Source organism: Sminthopsis crassicaudata, chromosome 1 (assembly GCF_048593235.1).
Source record: "Sminthopsis crassicaudata isolate SCR6 chromosome 1, ASM4859323v1, whole genome shotgun sequence".
Classification (NCBI taxonomy): domain Eukaryota; kingdom Metazoa; phylum Chordata; class Mammalia; order Dasyuromorphia; family Dasyuridae; genus Sminthopsis; species Sminthopsis crassicaudata.
Genome location: NC_133617.1, coordinates 490468062 through 490489913, shown reverse-complemented (window position 1 = coordinate 490489913; position 21852 = coordinate 490468062). Strand labels below are relative to the sequence as shown.

General features: G+C 35.4%; 1 protein-coding gene across 1 annotated transcript in view; it reads left to right on the top strand.

The window, feature by feature from the left end:
• PCSK5 (proprotein convertase subtilisin/kexin type 5) overlaps window positions 1–21852 on the top strand; it is a 626478-nt gene that overhangs the window by 406760 nt on the left and 197866 nt on the right. Inside the window, 2 exon segments of the mRNA XM_074281408.1 lie at window positions 15372–15508; window positions 21217–21360. Coding sequence (XP_074137509.1) covers window positions 15372–15508; window positions 21217–21360 — 281 coding nt within the window.

Below are 21852 nucleotides of genomic sequence, written 5' to 3'. Positions count from 1 at the left end.
GCTAAGAAGGGAAAGGGAGAGAAATGGAGACCAGGGGAGTAAAGGTTAGTCTTTCTGGATGACAGTGACTAGATTTGCCAAGTTGAACTTTTTTCAAGTGGCATTTTATTGTGATTGGAAGACTTGCTCTCATTCTTCTCTCAAAACTAAATTCTTTTTGCTGTCAGAGCAAGGAGTGAGAAGCCAATTCCTAATTTTTTAAACAGGAACTGCCTTGCCAAAATAAATGCATGCAGGTGCAAAGCAGCAATACTCTGGCATCAGATCAATTGGGGGCTTCCCCCTACTCCCCTTTCTCAAAGACAAAGCTTTCTCAGCTGCCCCTGTGTGACTATGGCTACCTGACCAAAACCTTCTTTCCAAGTCAAGCAAGACTTTCTGATGCAGGATTATATGATTAATGGAGACTGTACCAGCTGTTGTTACTGAACCCAACTGAACCTTTTTTTTTTTTTCCTCTTTATCCATTATTCATCTGGGTTTCATTTGAAAGAGTATGCTTGGTGAAATGTTAAAGTGCAAAGGTATGTTTTACACATATGGAGATCTTATCCCCTGCTTCTAGAAAAAACAATCTCTCCTCACACAGTTGCTGTTTGCTTAGGATGGTGAGCCCCCTTGGCACTCTTTAGTCCCCTTCTGCATATTTTGCTTTTCAATGCTGGCTTCCCCTGAAATGACTTCAGCGAGGAAACTTGTGAGTCAGAGGCTCTATGGATTCTATCACAGGCATTTGGCAGATGACATCTTCACTGGCTTCAATCTGTCTGAGCATTCTTCAGAAACCAGTCTTACAGGGAACATCTGCTTTGTTGTTTCCAAAGTGCTGACTATGAATGTGTGGGGTGATAGCCTTCAAGAGAAGAGCAACAGAGATTCCAGAAAGTCAGGGGATACATCTCCAAAGATTTTCCTCTTCCCCTCTCTCCTTCCCCCTCCCTGCCCACCCTAGTCTCAAGAATCAAGATCCATCTGAGCATCAGCCAGCCTGTGGCATCCTGAGACAAACCTCCTTGGGCTAGAACAAATAGTATCCCCTTTAGATGTTCCATAGGAAAAACTGAGTTCAGATGGAGCAAAGGTGGAAAGAGCATTGACTCTTTGGTTAAAGGTGTGGGTTCATATCTTACCTATGATGCTTACTACTGGTGTGATTTTGGAAAAATCACTTAATTTAATGTCTCAGTTTTCTTATATGTCAAATAAGGTGGGGTTGGAATAGTTGATCTTCAAATCTCTTTTTGGATTGTTTAAGAGGGAAAAGGGGCAGGGCTGACACTCAATGATGCAAGATAAGCCCTCAATTTATTTATCTATCACCAAAAAAAAAAAAAAAAAAAAAAAAAGAAAGAAAGAAAGAAAGAGAGAGAGAGGAAGGAACAAAAGAAGGAAGGAAGGAAAGAAGGAAGGAAGGAAGGAAGGAAGGAAGGAAGGAAGGAAGGAAGGAAGGAAGGAAGGAAGGAAGGAAGGAAGGAAGGAAGGAAGGAAGGAAGGAAGGAAGGAAGAAGAAGAGAGGGAGGGAGGGAAAGAGGAAGGGAGGGAGGGAGAGAGAAAGGGAGGGAGGAAGGAAGGAAGGAAAGAAGAAGAGAGGGAGGGAGGGAGAGAGGAAGGGAGGGAGGGAGGGAGGAAGGAAGGAAGGAAAGAAGAAGAGAGGGAGGGAGGGAGAGAGGAAGGGAGGGAGGGAAGAAGGAAGGAAGGAAAGAAGAAGAGAGGGAGGGAGGGAGAGAGAAAGGGAGGGAGGGAGGGAGGGAGGAAGGAAGGAAGGAAAGAAGAAGAGAGGGAAGGAGGGAGAGAGGAAAGGAGGGAGGAAAGGAGGGAGGAAAGGAGGGAGGAAGGGAGGGAGGAAGGAAGGAAGGAAAGAAGAAGAGAGGGAGGCAGGGAGAGAGGAAGGGAGGGAGGGAGGGAGGGAGGAAGGGAGGAAGGGAGGAAGAGAAAGAAAAAAATCAGTGCTTGTTCATGACCTTTTAAATGTAAAACAGCTGCTGGCTCTAAGTGCCTGAGCTTTTAACCACATGGCCACAACATTCCAGGCCTCCTTATGGCTGTATGTCCCCAATCAGTAGGATCCCTCCTACTGATGTGACAGAAGAAGGGTTGAGCTTCTTTTGGCATCTTTTCTCACCAGTGAAATTCCAAAGTGTTCATTTATTAGAGAATGTCCCAACATCAACCTTGGTCATATCTATCTAATGCTAATCCATTTGCTTTCATTTGGTACTGTTTTAAAATGTGTTCTCCCCGTTAGAAGGGAAAGAAAGAAAGTATAGAAAGGAAAATAGTATACCCCTGTAGTGAGATTTGCATTCAGAATAAAGAATTTTTTTTTAATGTACTGAATTAGATGGCAGTTTTATGTACTGAATTAGGTAAATTAGTTGACATTTTAAAAGCAATATAGGATCATGGTTCTCAAAGTTTTAAAAGTTATCTTGTCTAACTCCCCTCATTTTACACATAAGGAAACTGAGGCTAAGAGAGAAAGAATATCTTTAAAATGCTACAATTTAAGAAATAAAGAAAGGGCACTAACTCTGAAGTTATAGGATAAGAGTCCAATCTTTCCCCTGACAACTGTTACTTACATGATCTTGGGCAGCCCACTTGTCCTCCCTGGACCTTTGTTTCCTTGCTTGTAAATAGAAGGTATTGGTCTAGTTGGCCTCCAGGTTTTATTCCAGTATAATCTTTAGAATCTGGTGAATAATAGTGCTGCAAACAAGAATGCCATTAGAAATGAAAGCTTTCAAAAACCAACCAAACAAGCAAAAACTACCCAGAAATGGGAGAAGGAAGAGTATAACTAAAAAAACAAAAAACAAAAGCCTTCTCCTCTGTCCACTCCCCGCCTCACAAACCACTGTAAAAGCTAAGGAAAAAGAATCCTAGGATGACAATCATCACTTCCTCATATTAGACTCCTGGAGAATTCTGACTCTTTCCAGATAGTCTTCAGGTAAATTATATCACCATAGTATCTTTCATGGTCATATTGCTTCCTTTTTGTCCTGCCCCAAATTTTACTAGTGACTGATTCTTTCCGAACCACACTGGAAATTTCTTTTGTTTTTACCAACATGGTAACACGCTAGTATGAAAGTTTTGTGTTATCATTAGGGATCTCCTGTTCAATGGCTTCTCTCCCATGGTATCCCAAGCAGCCAGTAACCTACACTTAGGTACAAAGAAAAACCATGGCATGAAGGAGTCCATTGGAGACACAAATGTTTGAAAGATGACTGAATTTGAGCTCCCCTTTACTCCATTAATGTGGAACAGGTTAATGCTAAGGGATAATTTTATGCGCACACACACACACACACACACACACACACACACATCCCTTAGGAGAAAAATAGCAACTATAACATGCTTTATAAATATTATTTTTTTTGGTTGATATTTCATGTCACTTATAATTTTCACTGTAACTCCTCTCACTCTTTCCCAGAGATTCCTTATAATAAAGAGGGAAAAAAAAGAAAACAAAACTAACATAATAGAAAAAGTTTGATGTAATATGAAATATTCCACACCTATATTTCCATATTTACAAAGAATCAGGATTTAGGATGATAGGTTTTCATATTTTTCTAGAAGGCCCTTCCTGATCATTATAATTTCACAGCATTCAATTATAAATGTCTCGTTATCTTTTCCATTTATATTGTCATGAAGTTTGTGAATATTGTTATCCTAGTTCTTTCTACTTTACTTTGCATCAATTCACAAAAGTCTTCCCACACTTCCCTATGTTTATTATAGTCATTGTTTCTTAAATAAAAGTAATATTATGTTGCATTCATGTACTATGATTGTCATGGCCTTTTCCCATTCAGTAGGGAATATCTACCTTTGAAAGTGTTTCTTTGTCCTGTAACAAATTTGGGTGAGACTTGCTTTAGGGTTGCTTCTGTACCATCCAAGATAATTCTATTTCTCCAAAATTTACAGGCAATAGGAACAGACTGAAGTCTTTGATAAGTCAAGTTGAGGCAATCTGGAGTCTCTCAGCAGTTTCTTCTCCCAGCTGACAGGCAGTTGCTTGTACCCCTGTGGAGAACAGCTGTTCAAAAGAGAGTAGTTTATCCAAGCATTTGCAGGTGCAGAGCCCTGGAAGGCAAATCTACAGTGTTCAAAATACTGGTTCAGCTTAAGCTTTTGTGCCCCATTAGCCCAGCAGGCAAGCACCACTGGCATGCCAGGTTGCTAATTTAGTGGGTTGGATCACAAGATAAACAAAGAGCAGTGTTAGACTGGACAAATAGTTATTTCCTTCCCCTCCCTCCCTTTGTTCTTCTCCCACCCACCCTTTCAATTCTGTCCTTGGCCTGTCTACCTTCCCTCCCTAATGGAAAAAACTATATATTCAGCACAAATAATATGCTTATTGGAAAGAGGTGTGGGTGGGCAGAGCAGAAAGCTGAATGTGTATTAGCCATTTTCAAAATTTTGGAGTAAGGACAGTGACACAGAGAAGCTTACATTTTCTATATTGACTCCTCCATATTCAAATTCTGCCTGTGTAATTGCTGTGCTCTACAGCAAAGGTTGTTTCCTGGTGTCTGGAGTTATTAAGAATCAAGTTTTCTATTCTGCAACTATGAGATACTCCCTGGAATAATGAAAAGTTATTTTTACTCCATTTTCTACCTCAATTGTAACATCCCCCATAGATCTATCCCATCCCGTATTTTGAACTGGATTTAGACATATTAACCCTCTACTTCAAAATCCTGGCCCTTGAGTGAAAGCTAATGCTTTTCCTCTGCTTCTAAGTTTGATTACATGTAAACATATATTTCTGCTTCTAATTATGGCCTGCAGGACAGAAAAGGTACTGTTTCTTTTTGGAATGGTAGAGATCAAAGAGACCTATGACATTCTGGAAATTATCCATTCCCAAATGTATTTTCCATGCTTTAATGATTTCTTAATTATTGCTTTTTCCAGTTCAATGATGGGCTCTTGATATTGGTAGAATCTGAAATGTCTTTTAATGGATGGATATCATACAGTTACACTATTTCAGTGAAAGTACATGAGACAGTGTAATATGTTATAAACTCTTTATGTTAATTGTAAGGCAATTAATCCACAAATATTGATTAAGTGCCTATTATGTGCTAGGGTCTCATGAGACACAAAGTCAAAAGGGAAACTCCCTTGAGAAACTATCTTTTAGGAGACCATATGTAATTCTATGTAATGTTAACAACAGCTAAAGTTTATTTAATGATTTAAAATTTGCAAAGTGCTTTATATATATTATCTCCTTGTAGAAGCTAAGACAAGTTAAGTTCTTGTGCAGAGTCATACAGGTAAGTTAGCAAATGTCTGAGGCCAGATTTGTACTTTCTATTGTTGTTCAGTTGCTTTTCAGTCATGTCTGACTCTTCATGATCCCATTTGGGGTTTTCTTGGCAAAGATACTGGGGTAGTTTGCAGTTTGCTTCTCCAGATAATTTTACATATGAGTAATTAAGACAAATAGAGTTAAGTGGCTTGTCTGGGCCATACAGTTATTAAGAGTCAGAGGTCAAATCAGAATTCAGTTCTTCCCAACTCTAGGTCCTATGCAGTATCCACTGTGCCATCTATCTGCCCAGATTTGTACTTAGGTCTTCTCAACTCCAAGCCTAGTATTTTATTAACTAGTTTAAGTTAATTATACACAAATATGTATAATTATATATAGATATAGTTAGCACATAAATATAAATTATCTGTGATATATATTTATGACACAATTACACAATTAAATATCATTTTTATAAATATGGTATACATTATTTATGATTATACATTACATATAAAATCTACCTATCTTGCTTCAAGCTCTTTGCTTGCCTATTCTATCTTGTCTCTCCAACTGCCTTTTAGATGTTTCAGAATGGATTCTTATATTTAATATATCCAAAATGGAACTTATATTTCCTTTTAAACTCTCCCATGTCTATCTTCCCTGTAGAGGGCATCACCATGCTCCCAGTTCCTCAAGCTGGAAATCTAGGCATCATATTCAACTCCTCACTACCCATCATGCCCAAGCTGTTGCCAACACCCATTGATTTCACCTTGCACATCACTCAAATAGTTCCCCTTCACTCCTAACACTGCCACCAATCTAGTGCAGGCTTTTATCACCTTACACTTTCATTCTGCAGTAGCCTACTGGTGGGTTAATTGCTTCAAGACTCTCCCCACTCCAATCTATTCTTCATTCATCTTACTAACATGATTTTCCTAAATCTCAGTCTGAACTTATCACACCTTACTCTAATATCTCCAGGATCAAATACAAAATGCTCATTTTGATATTCAAAGCCCTTCATAGTCTAACTTCTTATCTTTCCAGTCTATTTACACTTATTCCCCACCACATTCTCTTTAATCTGATGATAATGGCATTCTGAGTATTCCACAAAAAAGACACTCCAAACATTTCCCTGGCTATTTTCTATGCCTAGGATGATCTCCCTCTTCCATTTCACTTACTACTTCTTTGAATTTCTTTTAAATCCCAACAAAATTCTATCTTTTATTAGAAAGTCTTCCCCAACACTTCTTAAATTATATTGTCTTCCCTCGGTTAATTATTTCCTGTTTATCCTGTAAATAATTTATTTATTTAATTGTTATTAAACTTATTCTGTAGATAATTGTTTGGATGTTGTTTCTTGAGGGCAGGGACTTCTTTGCATCTTTCTGAATCTCCAGTGCTTAGCACAGTACCTGGCATAGAGTAGGCCCTTAATAAGTATTTATTAATTGAAAATATATCATATGCAACATAATATGTAACACATCCTATATATTATATAAATCTTATGCATAATCATAAGTGGATATGCATGTACACCCAATAGATGTAAAATATATAAAAGATAATTAAGAGGAAAGAAAGTTTGAGAAAATCTTCTTGTGGAAGGTGACATTAGAGCTGAGTTTTGAAGGAAGAAAATAGAAATTCTAAGGGGGCAGAGGGAGAACATTCCCAAATTTTCATATTTTAATGTTCAAAGCCTGGGCAGCAAAGTGGTGCCATAGTATACATAGAGTCACTGCTGGATTCAAGAAGACTCATCTTCCTGAGTTCAAATCTGACCTTAGACACTTACTAGCTGAGTGATCCCTCCGTAAATCACTTAGCCCCGTTTGCCTCAATTTGCTCATTTGTAAAATGAATTGGAAAAAAGAAATTACAAGCCACTCCAGTATCTTTGGCAAGAAAATCCCAAATGGGATCACAAAAAATTGTGCATGATTGAAACAATTGAATTACAATATTCAAAGCACTAAGCAGATTTGTGCAAAACTTAGCAAGTTTTCCCTCCTCTCTATTCATAATCATGAGAGAAAGTGCTGTGAAGTAATGAATAGATAACTGACTTCAGAACTAGGAAGACCTGAGTTCAAATATTCTGACAGTGACAGGACAAACCAACCTCTCAATTTCTAGGATATTTTATTGCCAATATAATTATTAGAGGGAGATTCCTTGCTTAGAAGTCTAGGTCTAGATCCTATTTTAATGTCTTTGTGATCAAAGACATTTATAAAATACATGCTTATTAGCAGTACAGAGTTCAATGCTATTACATGCTTATTTGCAAAAAGAGTTTGCAATCTGAGATTGATCTAATTCGGACAAATAGGCCAAAAATCAGACAGCAGTAGATAAATGTTCAAGGAGCCAATATTAAGTACTCACCCTATACACACAGCAAGGATGAGATCATTTGGAGATTCTGAGGAAACTAGGGCCCAAGGGAGTCTCAGAGACACTGGACTGAAATAAATGAGCTCATCTTAATAGACAGAAATGTAGATACCTACAAAGTCTAGAAATTACTACATTTGAATATTTTTTTAAAATTTACAAATCACTGTTTTTAAACTTATTTCTGTTGCTTACAACATGACAGAAAGAGTGGATTTAGATATGAATAAAAACCTAATAACATATTTAAAATACCACTTTTACGAAGGAATTTAAGTAAACAGTACCAAAGAGTGAACCTCTTAAAGGAGCAAAATCTCTGTTATTGACCTGAAGCAAAGGTTGAAGCATGAACTATAACATTTTCTTTAAATAGAGATGGGGAAAGGAAACTTCCAAACAGCTCAGTCAAATTTCATGGTGAGCATAACTGATAAATATCACTTGAGAAATAACTGATGAGACTAAAATTGCTATTTACCAATTTAGAAATAATTATGTTAAAGTATATGCTTGTATTTATTTTCTTAATGCTGTAGTTTTTTTTAGTTACCATAATAACAGTGTTGTCTTAATGAGCTGGCAGGATCCTTAAAAAAAAAAAATTTCTTACAGTAAGAGTATGAATTATTTGCTGAAATCATTCCTCAGAAAGCTGCACCATATTTCATAACAGTCTTTTATTGCAATCTTCCTCCAAAGTAGCTCATATGAAAGCTATTAGAAAGGATGGGACTGTGATAACTAGTTGTTTCATTTTTATCACTCATGCATAGATCATTCTATTGAGTATATAATTGTGAAATTGAGTTAGAGTAATTGTTTTATTTAACAGGAGATGATTACAATGGCATAAAGTTAATCTAGCATTGGTTTTAGTGTACTCACACTAATGACATTGACAACCCATGGATTTTCAGAGTTGGGAGAAACACTGAAATATAGTATGACTCCATACATGAGAAGGAATACCTACTAGTTCTCTACAAGCACTTGTTCAGCTTGTACTGCAAGATTTCTTCATTGATGGAAACCCATTCCATTTTTTGGCATTATTCATTATGTTATTCTCATCATATATCTTATTATTATGAAGTTTCTCCCTATAATGAGGCAAATTTCTCTTTAGTCTCTATCTGTTGCTGTAAATTCTGCTCTCTGCTAACCATCATATACTTGAGGACAATTATTCTGTCTTCTTTACTCCATCATTGATTTGTCCACAGGATCTTCTACTTACTTATCTCAACACCCAATATCCTTGCTCTGGAAATACACCAGTTTATCATTGTCTTTCCTCTTTACGTGGTGTTCAGAAATGAATTCTATACTCTAGACATGACCTGACTAGGTCATTGTTTATTTATCCTCTCCTCGAAGTCCTCATTCATAGGGAGCTCACTACAACAGGCAAGGGAACATTAGCGCCCCCCCCCCCAGTTCAGGATACTGTTTTCTCTAAATGCTTCTCAAGATTATATTATTTTACTATTGTTAACTTACATTGAGTTTATAATCCCCCCCATCCCCAATTTTAACCTAAATAATTATCTGGTCAGTTCCTTCTTTATTGTGAACTTATGAATTTAATTCTGAACTGAAGTGAATAATTTCATATGCTTTCATTTAGGTGTCATCTTAATAAATCTTCCCATCATTCTACTTATTGAGATTATTTAGGGGCTTATTTTCAAAATTTAATGCATAACATTGATAAAATATAACAAGCATGTCTTCTATGCATTCATCTGAGTCACTAAGAGAAAGTCATGCAAAAGAACAGGACTAATGACAAAATCCTGTGCCCTATTATTACAGATTCCCCTCTCTGTTAACATTCAGCCATTAAAAGCCACTTTGTGAATCCAAAATCTAAGAGTGCAAAGGAGTTTCAATTTCCTTTCATTTTCAATACTTATTAATTTTTTTCTTTCAAATTCACCTTATATCTCTCTTTGCCCACTTTTTTTAGGAGACTTTGTCAAATGCCTTGATGAAACCCAACTGTACTGTGTTCAGTATTTCTCCTGACAGTCCAAAGACTTTTACAACAAAAAAAAATAAAGTTAATCCAGCACTAATTATAAAGCCATGCTAGCTCCTAATGGTCACCATTTTTCTTCCAAAATGTATGCTTTATTTTGGCATTATAGATATTTCTTAATAAATACTGAAATAAACCCTCTTATAAAATTCATTTCCCAAAAAAACTGTTAGACAAGGTAGTCAGGTAGTCTTAACATTGACCATTGTGTTTGACAAGAGTTTTCCAGAGTAATTGGCTCGATTGATGTTTCCACCAACATAACTTTTTTTTGACATAGCTTTAGCAGTTTAAATCTATTCAGAAAAATCATATGCTAGATTTTATGGTAAGTACCATCAATAAAAAGGGAAAAATAAAGCTTTCCAACCTTCAACCCTCAAGGAGTTTACATTCTAATTAAGAAAAATCATCATGTATAAGGACAAAAATTAAAAAAAAATAATAAGGCAAATATACACAGAGTAAAATCAAATAATTTCAGGACTGGAGGAAAAACATTGATAACTGAGAGATCATAAAAAGTCTTCTTTAGGAAGTGACACCAGAGTTATGTTTTACTTTTTTCCCCCTGAGGCAATTGGGGTTAGGTGGTTTGCCCAGGGTCACACAGCTAAGAAGTGTTATGTGTCTGGGACCAGATTTGAACTCAGGTCCTCCTGATTTCAGGACTGGTGCTCTATCCACTGAGCCACCTAGCTGCCCCCAGAGTTTTGGAGGAAGCTAGGAATTTTACAGTGCAAGGTGAAATGGAAGAACATTCCAAGCATGGGGAATGCCTGGATCTGTGCAAAGATCCTGCGATTAAAGATAAAATGTTATATATGGGGAAAAGCCAGTCCAGGATAATTATCTGGACCATCACTGTATATATGGCAATAATATGAGATATATCTGGAAAGATAGACTGAAACCATATTATAAGAGGCTTTATTTTTTTTTTTTATGAATAAAGCATCTTCTAAATGTTTACCATGTGCAAATCACTCTGCCAAGCACTAGCATGAATAGCAAATAACTGATATTGGATAATTTTGGAGATAGGCGTATTTTCCTCTTTTATGACCTTTTGCTAGATTATTGCCACAGTGTTCTTTTAATTTTCATTTATCTAGCCTATTGGGGATGGCTCTTGATTTTGTATATTTATATCTAATTTTTATAGATTCTGTCTTTCAGACAACCCTAATGTGTATCTTTTCTTCTGATTCTGGCTGGATTAATTTTATTTCTGCACAAGTTTTTATATTCTATATAATTGACATTATCTATTTCATTTTATGATCTCTTGTATCCCATTCCCAAGTTCAAACTTTTCCCCATTAATAATTGTAAAAAATATCACAACCTTCCATTCTAATCTAATTTTTATAATATAACATTTTCTATTTGAATAATTAAATTATTTTGGAATGTATTGTTATATACTCTGTGAGCTACTCTTCTAAAATTAGTTTTCCACATATTGCTCTCTAACTTTCCCAGCATTTTTTGTTCTTTTGTTCCTCATTAGTTTGTGCTCTTTGGTTTAAGAAAATATCAGGGACACATATTTAGAGGTCTTGCTTCTGTGGTCTATTTCATAGACCTAATTTTCTATTTTTTTAATCCAATACTAGATGGTCTTGACAATTACTACCTTCATCTTCCTCCTTTTTCAATGTCACTTGATATACTTTGACCATTCATTTTTTTTCAAATGACTTTTTAAAAATTATTTTGCCTAATTATGTAGAATACCCATTTGGTTGGCATACCTGTAAGGTAATTTGGGTAATGTTTTCTGCAAATAGAAATAATATTTATTATTAGCCCATGCTAAAGGGTGGGAGGTGAGAAGGGACAGGATTACGCTTGTAATTTCATTAGCATAGAGAACTCCCAGAGGAAGAAACCTTTTACCAATGAAAGCTGACATTTTCTCTGAAGTTTTAAAGAATTATCTGGAGCAGAAGTGTCAAATACCTAACACTCCTGAGTACAATTCAAATAAGACTAAATTGCAATTTGAAAATATTCAATATAATAAAAATACAACAAAATATGGATAATATTATATTTTTCAAACTAAGTTAATATGTGACCTACAGGGATCCTTATGTTCAGATTAGTGACTTCTGTTTCTATTTGAAAAGTCACCACTGTCACTGACAGGTTAAGAAACTTGTTCGGGGCCAAACAACTAGTAAATGTTAGAGGCAGGACTTCAGGCCTTAAATCTTTCTGGTTTGAGGCCATTTCTCTGTCTCCTTCCTTTCTTGGTTATGTTTATTGTTGATCACACCCTCCCAGCCCCAATCCTTGCAATCTTCTGACACTGATACATAACTTGCTTGGTATACTACAGAAACTCAAAACCGAAGATTGTTTTTTTGTTTTGTTTTGTTTTTTTTAATTTAGCAAAAGGCTGATAAATCTATAGTTAAAACCTGGGAATATGTTGAATGGTTTTGACATTTGATCGCACAGATTATTTATGTTTGTTTGAAGTTAAAAGTATTGGTTCTGGAATAGTTAACATAAGGGATCTTTCATCAATTTGCTTCTTAATATGTTTGAGATTTTTTTCTGAATTTAAAAAAAGCAAATTCTCAAATACAGTTCTCCATTTCTTAGTAGTTACATCTAGCTATCTACTTTGTCTATGGTGCATTCTTTCATAAATGATGAAATAGATCATAATACTGAGTCCAAATTATAATAAAATATATATCTGATTGATTTGCCTAATGTTTTGGGAGACAAGAGTGAGTTTCAGAGATCTAAATTCTCAGATAACCAAAGAAAGTCATGTCAATCTTTCTACCATCAAACTTTTGAATATGTAACAATATTGACACTGTGAAATTTACTTCCCCTACTTTATATCCACATTCAAACTCTGGCTGCCAGAATGATGTGGGTTATATAATTCATTGCTTCCTGACCTGGTAGACAAAGTTTGTTTGCATTCGGAAGTCTGAGGTGCTTGTTAGAATTCTAAAAATGTCTTTGTTTTCTCTCTTCCCATCCCTATCCCACTCCCACCTGGTTTAGGTTGAATTTAGATGTACCAGGCCTCCAGTATAAATTCTTGTAGTTGCTTGAGAGTAGCAAAATGACTAAGATGAAGGCAGGCAGGTGGGAAGGAAAAAATTTGAAAGAGGAGAAATATGGAATCAGTTAAACTACAGATTGGACCACTGACCCCTGAATAATCAAGATTTTGGCTCTAGTTACAAAAATAGAAGTGTGGTCAGTGTGTGATAGCAGCCTTGAGGAGTCTCTTTTGTAGTTCTGAGATATGAGGCACTAAGCCAGACTTTCCCATTACCTCAGCTGCTCCCAGAGTGTACATTAGACACTTGGAAAGTGCATTCAGTAAGTTATTGCTTCAATGCATTGAGTAACTTCTCCATGACCTGAAAGAGTTGTTGGATGGAAGTTTACAAAGGTGTCTGAGTTACAACTACAAAGTAGTTCAGGCTAGAAGAAAATCTAACTCAATGTGGGGTGACTTCTAGAATAAAGTGTATGCTCTTTCACACCCTATCAAATTCTTGTTAGTCAATTCCACTTCAAAGTAGTAAACTCCAAAGTAATACCCCCAGGTCAGTGTTGGATTTCAGGAACTTAATAAAGTAAGCCCCCTCATTCAGAATCCTGATTTAGATCCAAGTTTCTGCTTCTTCATTCCAGGCTTCAATAATTCAATAACTTTAATAATACTATTAGGAAAATCAAATCTCCATCTGCCAATTAGTTTCCAAATTGTGCTATCAAAATTTGGACATTGCTTCAGGTTAGTCCTTGAGGCCTGATCCTCCAAATTTTCATTCTACTTCATCATCAGCTTTACTGAGTTTTTGTTTCTAGTCATAGTAATTTCATGCCATGTATCAGAGAAATACCTTTTAATGTTATAACCTTAATTTTTAAATTTTTTTAAATGAAACTATTTCTATTTGCTTTAGGAAGAGATACGATCTTTATTCTTCCCCTGGGAAAATTTTATTTAATTTAGTTGTCACATGTAGAAAGTAGAAAACATGAATATGTGGGTAAGGTATAATTTGAGTAGTTTTGGAATCAGCTCTTAAGAGTCCATTGTTAAATTTTCAGTGACCATTTGTACCATAGAAACTGGCAAATGTTACAAATCAGGTTTTGATTTATTCCTTTTTAAAAAATTGTCTAGATTTAAGAAAATAATGGAAAAAAATGTTAATGATGCAGATTAATTTTTTCTTTTTTTTTTTTTTTTTTTTGCTGAGACAATTGGTCTCAATGAGACAGAAAAGTCAGCAATGAAACAAGTTAAGTGACTTGCCCAGGGTCACACAGCTGGGAAATGTTAAGTATCTGAGTTCAGATTTGAACGCAGGTCCTCGTGACTTCAGGGCTGGTGCTCTATCCACTGTGCTACCTAACTGCCCCCAGATTAAATTTTAAAGTGTGTCTTTTGTAATTTTTTTTTTTTTGGCAAGCTTGTTAAACATTTACTAGCATACACCCAAGATTTAGCCCACCTTGATAGGAAACAAAGTGGTCTAAATCATATACTCTTCTTGTTAACCATTTGCTGGTATCCCCCCAGGACTTAGCCTACATGACAGAATACAGAGTGTTCTAAGGCATAGAGTCTTCATTGAAACAGGATATTCTATCCAATTAAGAAATCCTTATCCAGGAGAATACAATCTTTCTACCTGAATGAAAACTTCTTAAAGCCACAATTATATTATACTTGTTTCTGCATCCAAAATTTCTGGTGTATATAAACTGCATAATAAATGTTAGTTAAACTGAAACTGAATTCATGCTATTGTATCCTTTTCTCTTTCTTTCAAAGCCATATGGACAAATAGCCAAGACTTATTTTCCTGTTTCATTACTCTTCTCTGGAAATTATGACTTTAAATAACAGAAACACTGCCAACAGTTGTTCCTTCAATATCCTGGAGAGCCTTATTTGGATAAGTTCTCTCTTCATAGGATCACAGGTCTTAAGTCATAGGAATATAACTTCAGATCTGGATGGCCAGTTAGTCTAATCCTCTCGTTATATTCTTGAGGAAACTAAGGCATAAAAAGGTTAAATGACAGATCTATTGTCATATAGGTAATGAGTATCTGAGACAGGATTTAATCACAGGTCATCTGACTCCAAATTAAATGCTTTTTCCATTCACATATAGGTGCATTTCTTATTAGTCTTTAGCACACCATCAACAGAATGATGTTTTTTTCATCCTTGATTCTGAGAGTTTTCATTTTTGGCCATGTGAACAAGAATCTTTTGCTAAGTTGAAAAGGGAAGAGGTTGGGATGTAGATAATTGACAAGGACTGGATACCATTCATCTGTGTTTATTTGTCATCCTAACTGCATTGATTTTTCCTTGATGTTGACCTGGCAAGCTTCCTGTGAACCATTAACCCTGAACCCCTTTAGCCATGTCATGAGGATTAATCCCCAATCTTCAATGATAGTACTATTTCTTAAGTGGAGAAAGTCTCTGCATGTAAAGAGTGCTGGTGATCATAGGTAGAGGGAGCATTACTAATGACATCATTCATAGGTTTTTTAAATTAACATACAAAGCAATATTTAATTATTCTATTCCAGGCTATTTGATCATTCTATGGAAGGATTCAAAAACTGGGAGTTTATGACTATCCATTGCTGGGGAGAAAAAGCAGCAGGTGATTGGGTGCTGGAAGTTTATGATACTCCATCTCAGCTGAGGAACTTCAAGACCCCAGGTAGGAACTAGTCTTCATTAATTTCCTATTAACCTTGTTTTCTAAATTGTAAGAACATGAAATAGTTTTTTGACCTATTATAACTATCACATTGATTTTTATCTTACTATCATCAAAATAATGTAGGGTATAAATATTCACCATCAATTTGATGAGTTAAGCAGATGTAGTCCATGCCCACTAGGAACTTATAGCTTGAGAAATTCAGTAGCAATGAAAACAGCAACAGCAGAGCATAAACCACTGCCTCTTTTGCCCTAACTAATCTTGCCCTTTGTTTCATCGGGAAAACTCAGAAAATCTAAAATGTCTGATCTTCGCTTCTTTACATGATTGATAGAAGGAAATGAGTTTCTTTAAGTGTCTCCACCCTGAGTTCCTTCTAAATGAAATTTGTGCACTTAAGCAAGGTATTGGATTTGTCTTATACTAGCTAAATGAGTTCACTGCAGATAGCATGAATGATGACATTTTACTCTTTCTTGAGTGATATAAATCAAGAAAATAGAAAACCTTTTGGATACTTGTAGCATAGAAACAACCATGTGAACAGAGGTCTTTTCAGAATGGCTCAAACCACACTAGTCATACTGGGCAAACTGCCTTCTTCACACTAACATGTGACTTTAATTTTTAGAATAAAATAAGTCCTGACACCATTTCATCATGGAACAGATGGCTTGACAGAGTTTTTTAAAAGCCAGCTCTGGTCATATTCTAAAGAGTAGAACACATGCCAGTGCTCCATTCACCTACCATCATGGTTTTTTTAATCCATTCTGTAATCGATTCAATATCCTATTTTGACAATTATCTCATCAATGCTCCATCTGGTTATCCAGTAAAGAACCAACTCTAAATCAATCCATGTTGCTATTATCAAATTCTGAGCCTTCAATAGAATTTACACATCACAAATGATCTCAGATCTCCCATGTTTTGAAGTGTGAATAGACTCAGCTGCATGAAGTTTTGTGAGGGGAAATATTCCTACACAGAACACAGTGGCAACTTTTAGGATGATTGCTTTGGAGAGGAGAACTTAAGTTATCAATTCCAATACACTTTATAGATGAAGAATTAAGTCCCAATAGGGTTAAGGAACTTGTCTAATATTTCACAGGTAATAAAGGTGAAACATTTGAACTGAACTCAGCTCTGTGACTCTAAATCAAATCCTTGATTTTTAGGTACATCCTTCCTATTGTACCAGCATGCCTTCATTATATAGCTAATAGATGCTTAGGTGGTGACATGCTTAGGTAAGCAAGAAAAAGAGGCCTAGCTAAGTGACAATTGTCCAATAAACAATCTGTATGCATTAAAGGCCTGACATTGTAACTGTGCAGAATTCAACACAGTGTTAATAATAATAATTGATATTTATATGTAGCTTGAAGTTTTATAAGTCCATGACATTTTAGTACACTTTATTTGAACTACCCTACAGTCCTATGAAGTAGACACTATAATTGATATTACCAGCCCCATTTTATAAATGAGGAAACTGAAATATTCAGATAAAAAGGTCAACAGCCCATAACCACACAGTTAGTAGATATCAGAGGTGGAATGTGAATACAAGTTTTCCTGCCTCTAAATCTAGCCTTATATCAGCTCCATCACATTACTTCTTTTTTTTTTCACATTACTTTTTAATATCCAAAATCTTGTCCCTCCCTTCAAGGAAATCTTTTGTATTTGGCACATAAATCTCAATATAGTCTCTTCTTATATCATAAGAAATAAAAATCTGCTGGCTTTATAACTCTGCAAGCACATAGCATGTTGTAATGGGGGATAGGGGGAAGCTGACTCAGATGAGGGTGGGAAAGGAAGAACATTACATTCGTGGCATGAGGAATAAGGTGAGCAAATGCAAACAGGAGAGAGTAGAATATATATGAAGGGGAAGATTCTGAAATAGGGCTAGACAAAGAGGTAAGAGTTGCAATGTAGAAATCCTTGGTGATTAGATTCACAGTTTTATATGCTTTATTGGACTGATTCTGGGACACTTATAGCACCTCCTATGACAAGTCTTTGCTATTCCTCTGAGTTGTTAGTGTACAGAACTCTATTCACTTAGTGGGATACTTGATAAAACTCTAGTAACCAGTTACTCCATGTTGTCTCTTCTATTAGATTGTAAACTTCTTGAGGGCAAAATGTGTATTTGCTTGTCTTTGAATAGTTGGTGTCTGGCACAAGACAAATGTTCAATAAATGTTGATTTACTGCTTTTCCCCCTCCCTCAGATTATCATACATAAATTTCCATATTTATATGATACATAACCCATAATCACCACTGACTCCCATAGTAGATGATAAGCTTTTTGGATCACCAGTGCTTTATATCTAATAGAGATTTAATAGGTTCTCTGTGGTTGTTGGATTGAAGATTTTATTACAATGATCTCATCACTTAAGTCACTTTACCATGATGAACCTATTTCCTTATTTGTAAAACAGAACTAATAAAACTGACAAAATCTATCTTAATTCAATAAACAACAGATTTTTTTAAGAAGTTCCTACTATGTAACAGGCTTTGTGTTAGGTGTTGACTATTTGTGGAATGTTTTTTAAAAAGCTATATAAATGAAATTGTTACTATTTCAACTGCAAGTACAAAAAGGTAAAGGTCCGTGATCAACTCTACTCTCAGTTAACGCTAAAGATTTCTTATTTCCGACATGGTTTTCTTTTTGGCTTTTTTCTTTCTTGTGAGGAAAGTATTAATATATGATTACTGATAGCTGTTATGTAATAACTCCTAAGTCCTATTATATTTAGGGGTAAATCATACTTCTTAATAGAGTGTTTTTTAAGAGGAAAAAGAAACACCTACTACATTTCTATAGTTATTTCTTTGAAGTATGATAGATTTTTGAAAAAGAAAGTCTTTATTGGATGCTTGGTTGGGGATATAGAGTTCTTCCAGGCCAAATTAAATAGTGAAATCAGTCCAAAATAGAAACATTGCTGACTCCCATTTGGATTTTGTGTTTATTCATTATTAAAATATATATTTTGTGAATCATTTTCATTTTGCACATTAAAGCTGCCCTGGGGGCAAGTGACATTTATATGCTGGCAAATTGCATAGATTTTCTCATTCCTTATTTGCACAGCAATTGCTTAACAGAATGTCCCTTCTTCAGTCTCCTGACTCCTTCTCCACCCCCATGGCTATTTGCTTCCGTAGTGGAGGAAAAATGAAATCACTAATATGATAGTGGTTCTAAAGAAATTGTGACAGTGGTTATAAATCTCAAAATAATATCCCATAAGTACACAAAAGAGGGAAAATGAAGCTGAATGACAGGACAAGGCCTATTTTGTCTATTATGCACTTAAGGAATAGCACAAGAAAAAGAAACGAGATGCATCATGCGGCAGCACTCACTGAGAACTTAAAGGGAGGTTATCAGAGATGCTGTGAACTAAAGCAGAAGAAATAGATTTGAGGGTGGCTGATAGGTAGGAAAACAAACAACCCCATTATCCCATCTTTATGTCTGTTCTTTTTCTGAGCTGGGTGAAATGAATAAGAAAACTTGCTCTGGTTTATACCGCCATTCAATAACAAAAGCAATCTATTCCTCAACTTTTTGCAATTTCTCAGTAATTCTTTCCATTGCTTAAATACAAATTATGCGCATCCATGACTACAGTCAGGTAATAGGTCTGGAGTGTCTTGGGGTTTGAGCTTGGGTGTGCTGTAAACTTTAAGAAGGATGTCTTATAACAAGTGATTTCAAAGAGAAACAAGTAGTGAATAGCAATAAAAACAATAGCTCTTATATCTATAAAACACTTTCAATAATCAAGTGATGTAAGTAGTACCTATATTATTAGCTAATTGTGATCCAAGAGAAGAAATGTCTCATATTCACGTAGTTAATAAATACTGGAAGAGGAATTTGAACCCAGTTTTCTGGATCCTATATTTCATTCTCTTTACACTTTACCACCCTATAGGAAAATAAAAAGAATATAGCAAATAGTAATGCTCTTGAAAGCAGGAAATGTATTTTACCTTTCTTTGTATTCCCAGGATTTACCTCAGTGTCTTAGCACATATTAAACATTTAATAAATGCTTATTGATTGAGTGAACATTTTAAGAAGCTCAGGCTTACTATACTCCTAAAAATTAAGATCTACCTTTCTTTAGGTCCCCAAGTTTTTACATGGACAAATATCACCTGTGGAGGGCTCTCACCTGGAGTTCCTTGCTTACAATGGTTAAGAACAACTTCAGTCCCTTAATTTTCACAGAATAGTATTTAGACATATCTTGTATTTCATGAAAGCATTATGGTCTAAGACATTAGTTGTATTCCTGCTATTTTATATCATTTTTTAGCTCATATGTATTAATCATTGAAGACAGTGGTAATTCCTTTTTTATTATACTTGAAGTCAAAAGCCTATTTTTGAACCAAAGGATAACTTTTATGAAGCCAAGATGTAAATGAATGAATAAGTTTGGAAGAAGTCTACCCTGAAGAAAAGTTTCTTGAAATCTTGCCAAAGAGAGATGATGCATTGACTCTGATTTTCTGACTCTCCTGAAAAGACCAGATAGCATCAGATTAATTTGGGTTGTGTAGGGTGTGTGTGTGTGGTGATGACTGGATAAATCTGCTTTAAGGGCTAGCTAAGGCAAAAACTTCAGTTGGTGACCTAGAAAATTATTCTAATTGATACTGAAATTTTTCTCTTAGGGCTATTATAGCTTATGAAAAGGAAATCTTCCATAAAATTCAAGGATTCTCTGAGATGGCATATAATCTGGTATCCAGAAATTTGAAATTTTCTAGATTCTCTTTCTCCTCTTTTTCCTTTTCCTTCTTTTTCTTTTTTAAAAAAGAATGTCTTCCTTGTCTTACCAAGCTAGAAATTCAGTGGCTATTCAGGGGTCTGATCCCATTATTGATTGGTAGGGAGTCTAATTTGTTCCATTTTCCTAGTCTGATTTGTTTCCCTCAATAGCTAGCTTAGTGGCCTTCCTTTTACAGGAGCTCACCATATTGATGACAGGCTTAGTTTAGAAACTTGATCAGCTTTATCTTTACTTCAGCTCATAATTCCTAAATTCAAGGGTTCCTTCAACTTCAGTTTTCCCAGTAATAGAGAATACAAACATTTGTTCCTTATCCCAACAAATTATTCTTCATATTTATTCTTCTTGGAAACATCACCTAAATTCACTACATGCAAACTTTCAAAAATAAATTACTTCTATAATTTGTGCACATCATTGATACTTTTTCTTTTAACAATCTCCTGTTTGGGTATCATAATTAGGAGGTAGAATAATATGTAATACCATGAATATAGAATAAAATTCATGAAGGGGAAGAAGAATTATGTATGTGGGAGAATCAAACTCTGTGTGTGTGTTTATGTGTGTGTGTGTGTGTGTGAGATTTTGTTTGAAAGTAAAAAAGTCTTGCCCCCATGTCAAGAAAAAAAAACCTAATATAGATCATATGATGAAAGTTTACTCTGTGTACACACCCACTCACAGAAATGAATTTTAACATTAATCACTGTTTCAGTAATTCATACATATATCAAGCTCAATTTCCAAATAATTTTCCAAAGTTGTTCTTTTTATTGTTTGAAAGGAACAGAAAGATAAAAAGACCTAAAGTGTAAGCTTTTGTTGATTCTCTGATTTCTGATTTTTCCCAAGGCAAATTGAAAGAATGGTCTTTGGTCCTTTATGGAACATCTATCCAGCCTTATTCTCCAACAAATGACTTCCCCAGAGTAGAACGTGTACGCTCTAGTCGAGTGGAAGACCCTACCGAAGACTATGTTACAGATGATTATGCAGGTAAGTGGAAAATTATGTCTACAGCAAAACTGAGGAAATCTACCTGCAATCTACCCCTATATCCAGGACAGATTTCATTAGGATCTTAGAAATGAAAAGGCTGAAAGGAACTTAGTCAAACCCCTCATTTTATAAATGAGGAAATCCAGTGAGACTAAATGACTTCCCCAAGATTACATACATAATAAACCTCAGAAGGTAGAATACGAATCCAGTATCTCTGATTGTAGAATAAGCAGTCCTTTGACTACACTATTTCTTCTGATATGGGCTTCTTTTAGGCTTTGATGTCATTGAACCCCTTAGGTTAAAATCTAAGATTTGTGAATTCTCAGTATGTTCCAAATTCAGGTTAACTTGTATGGGTCCTATTCCTTTGAATGCCTGTATATATTAAGGAACTGTTGCATAATGAGCAAACTTTTCACATTGGAGAGCTGTTCTTAAATTACACACTTAATACTGCCCTTGGGAAGACCACATATTTTTATA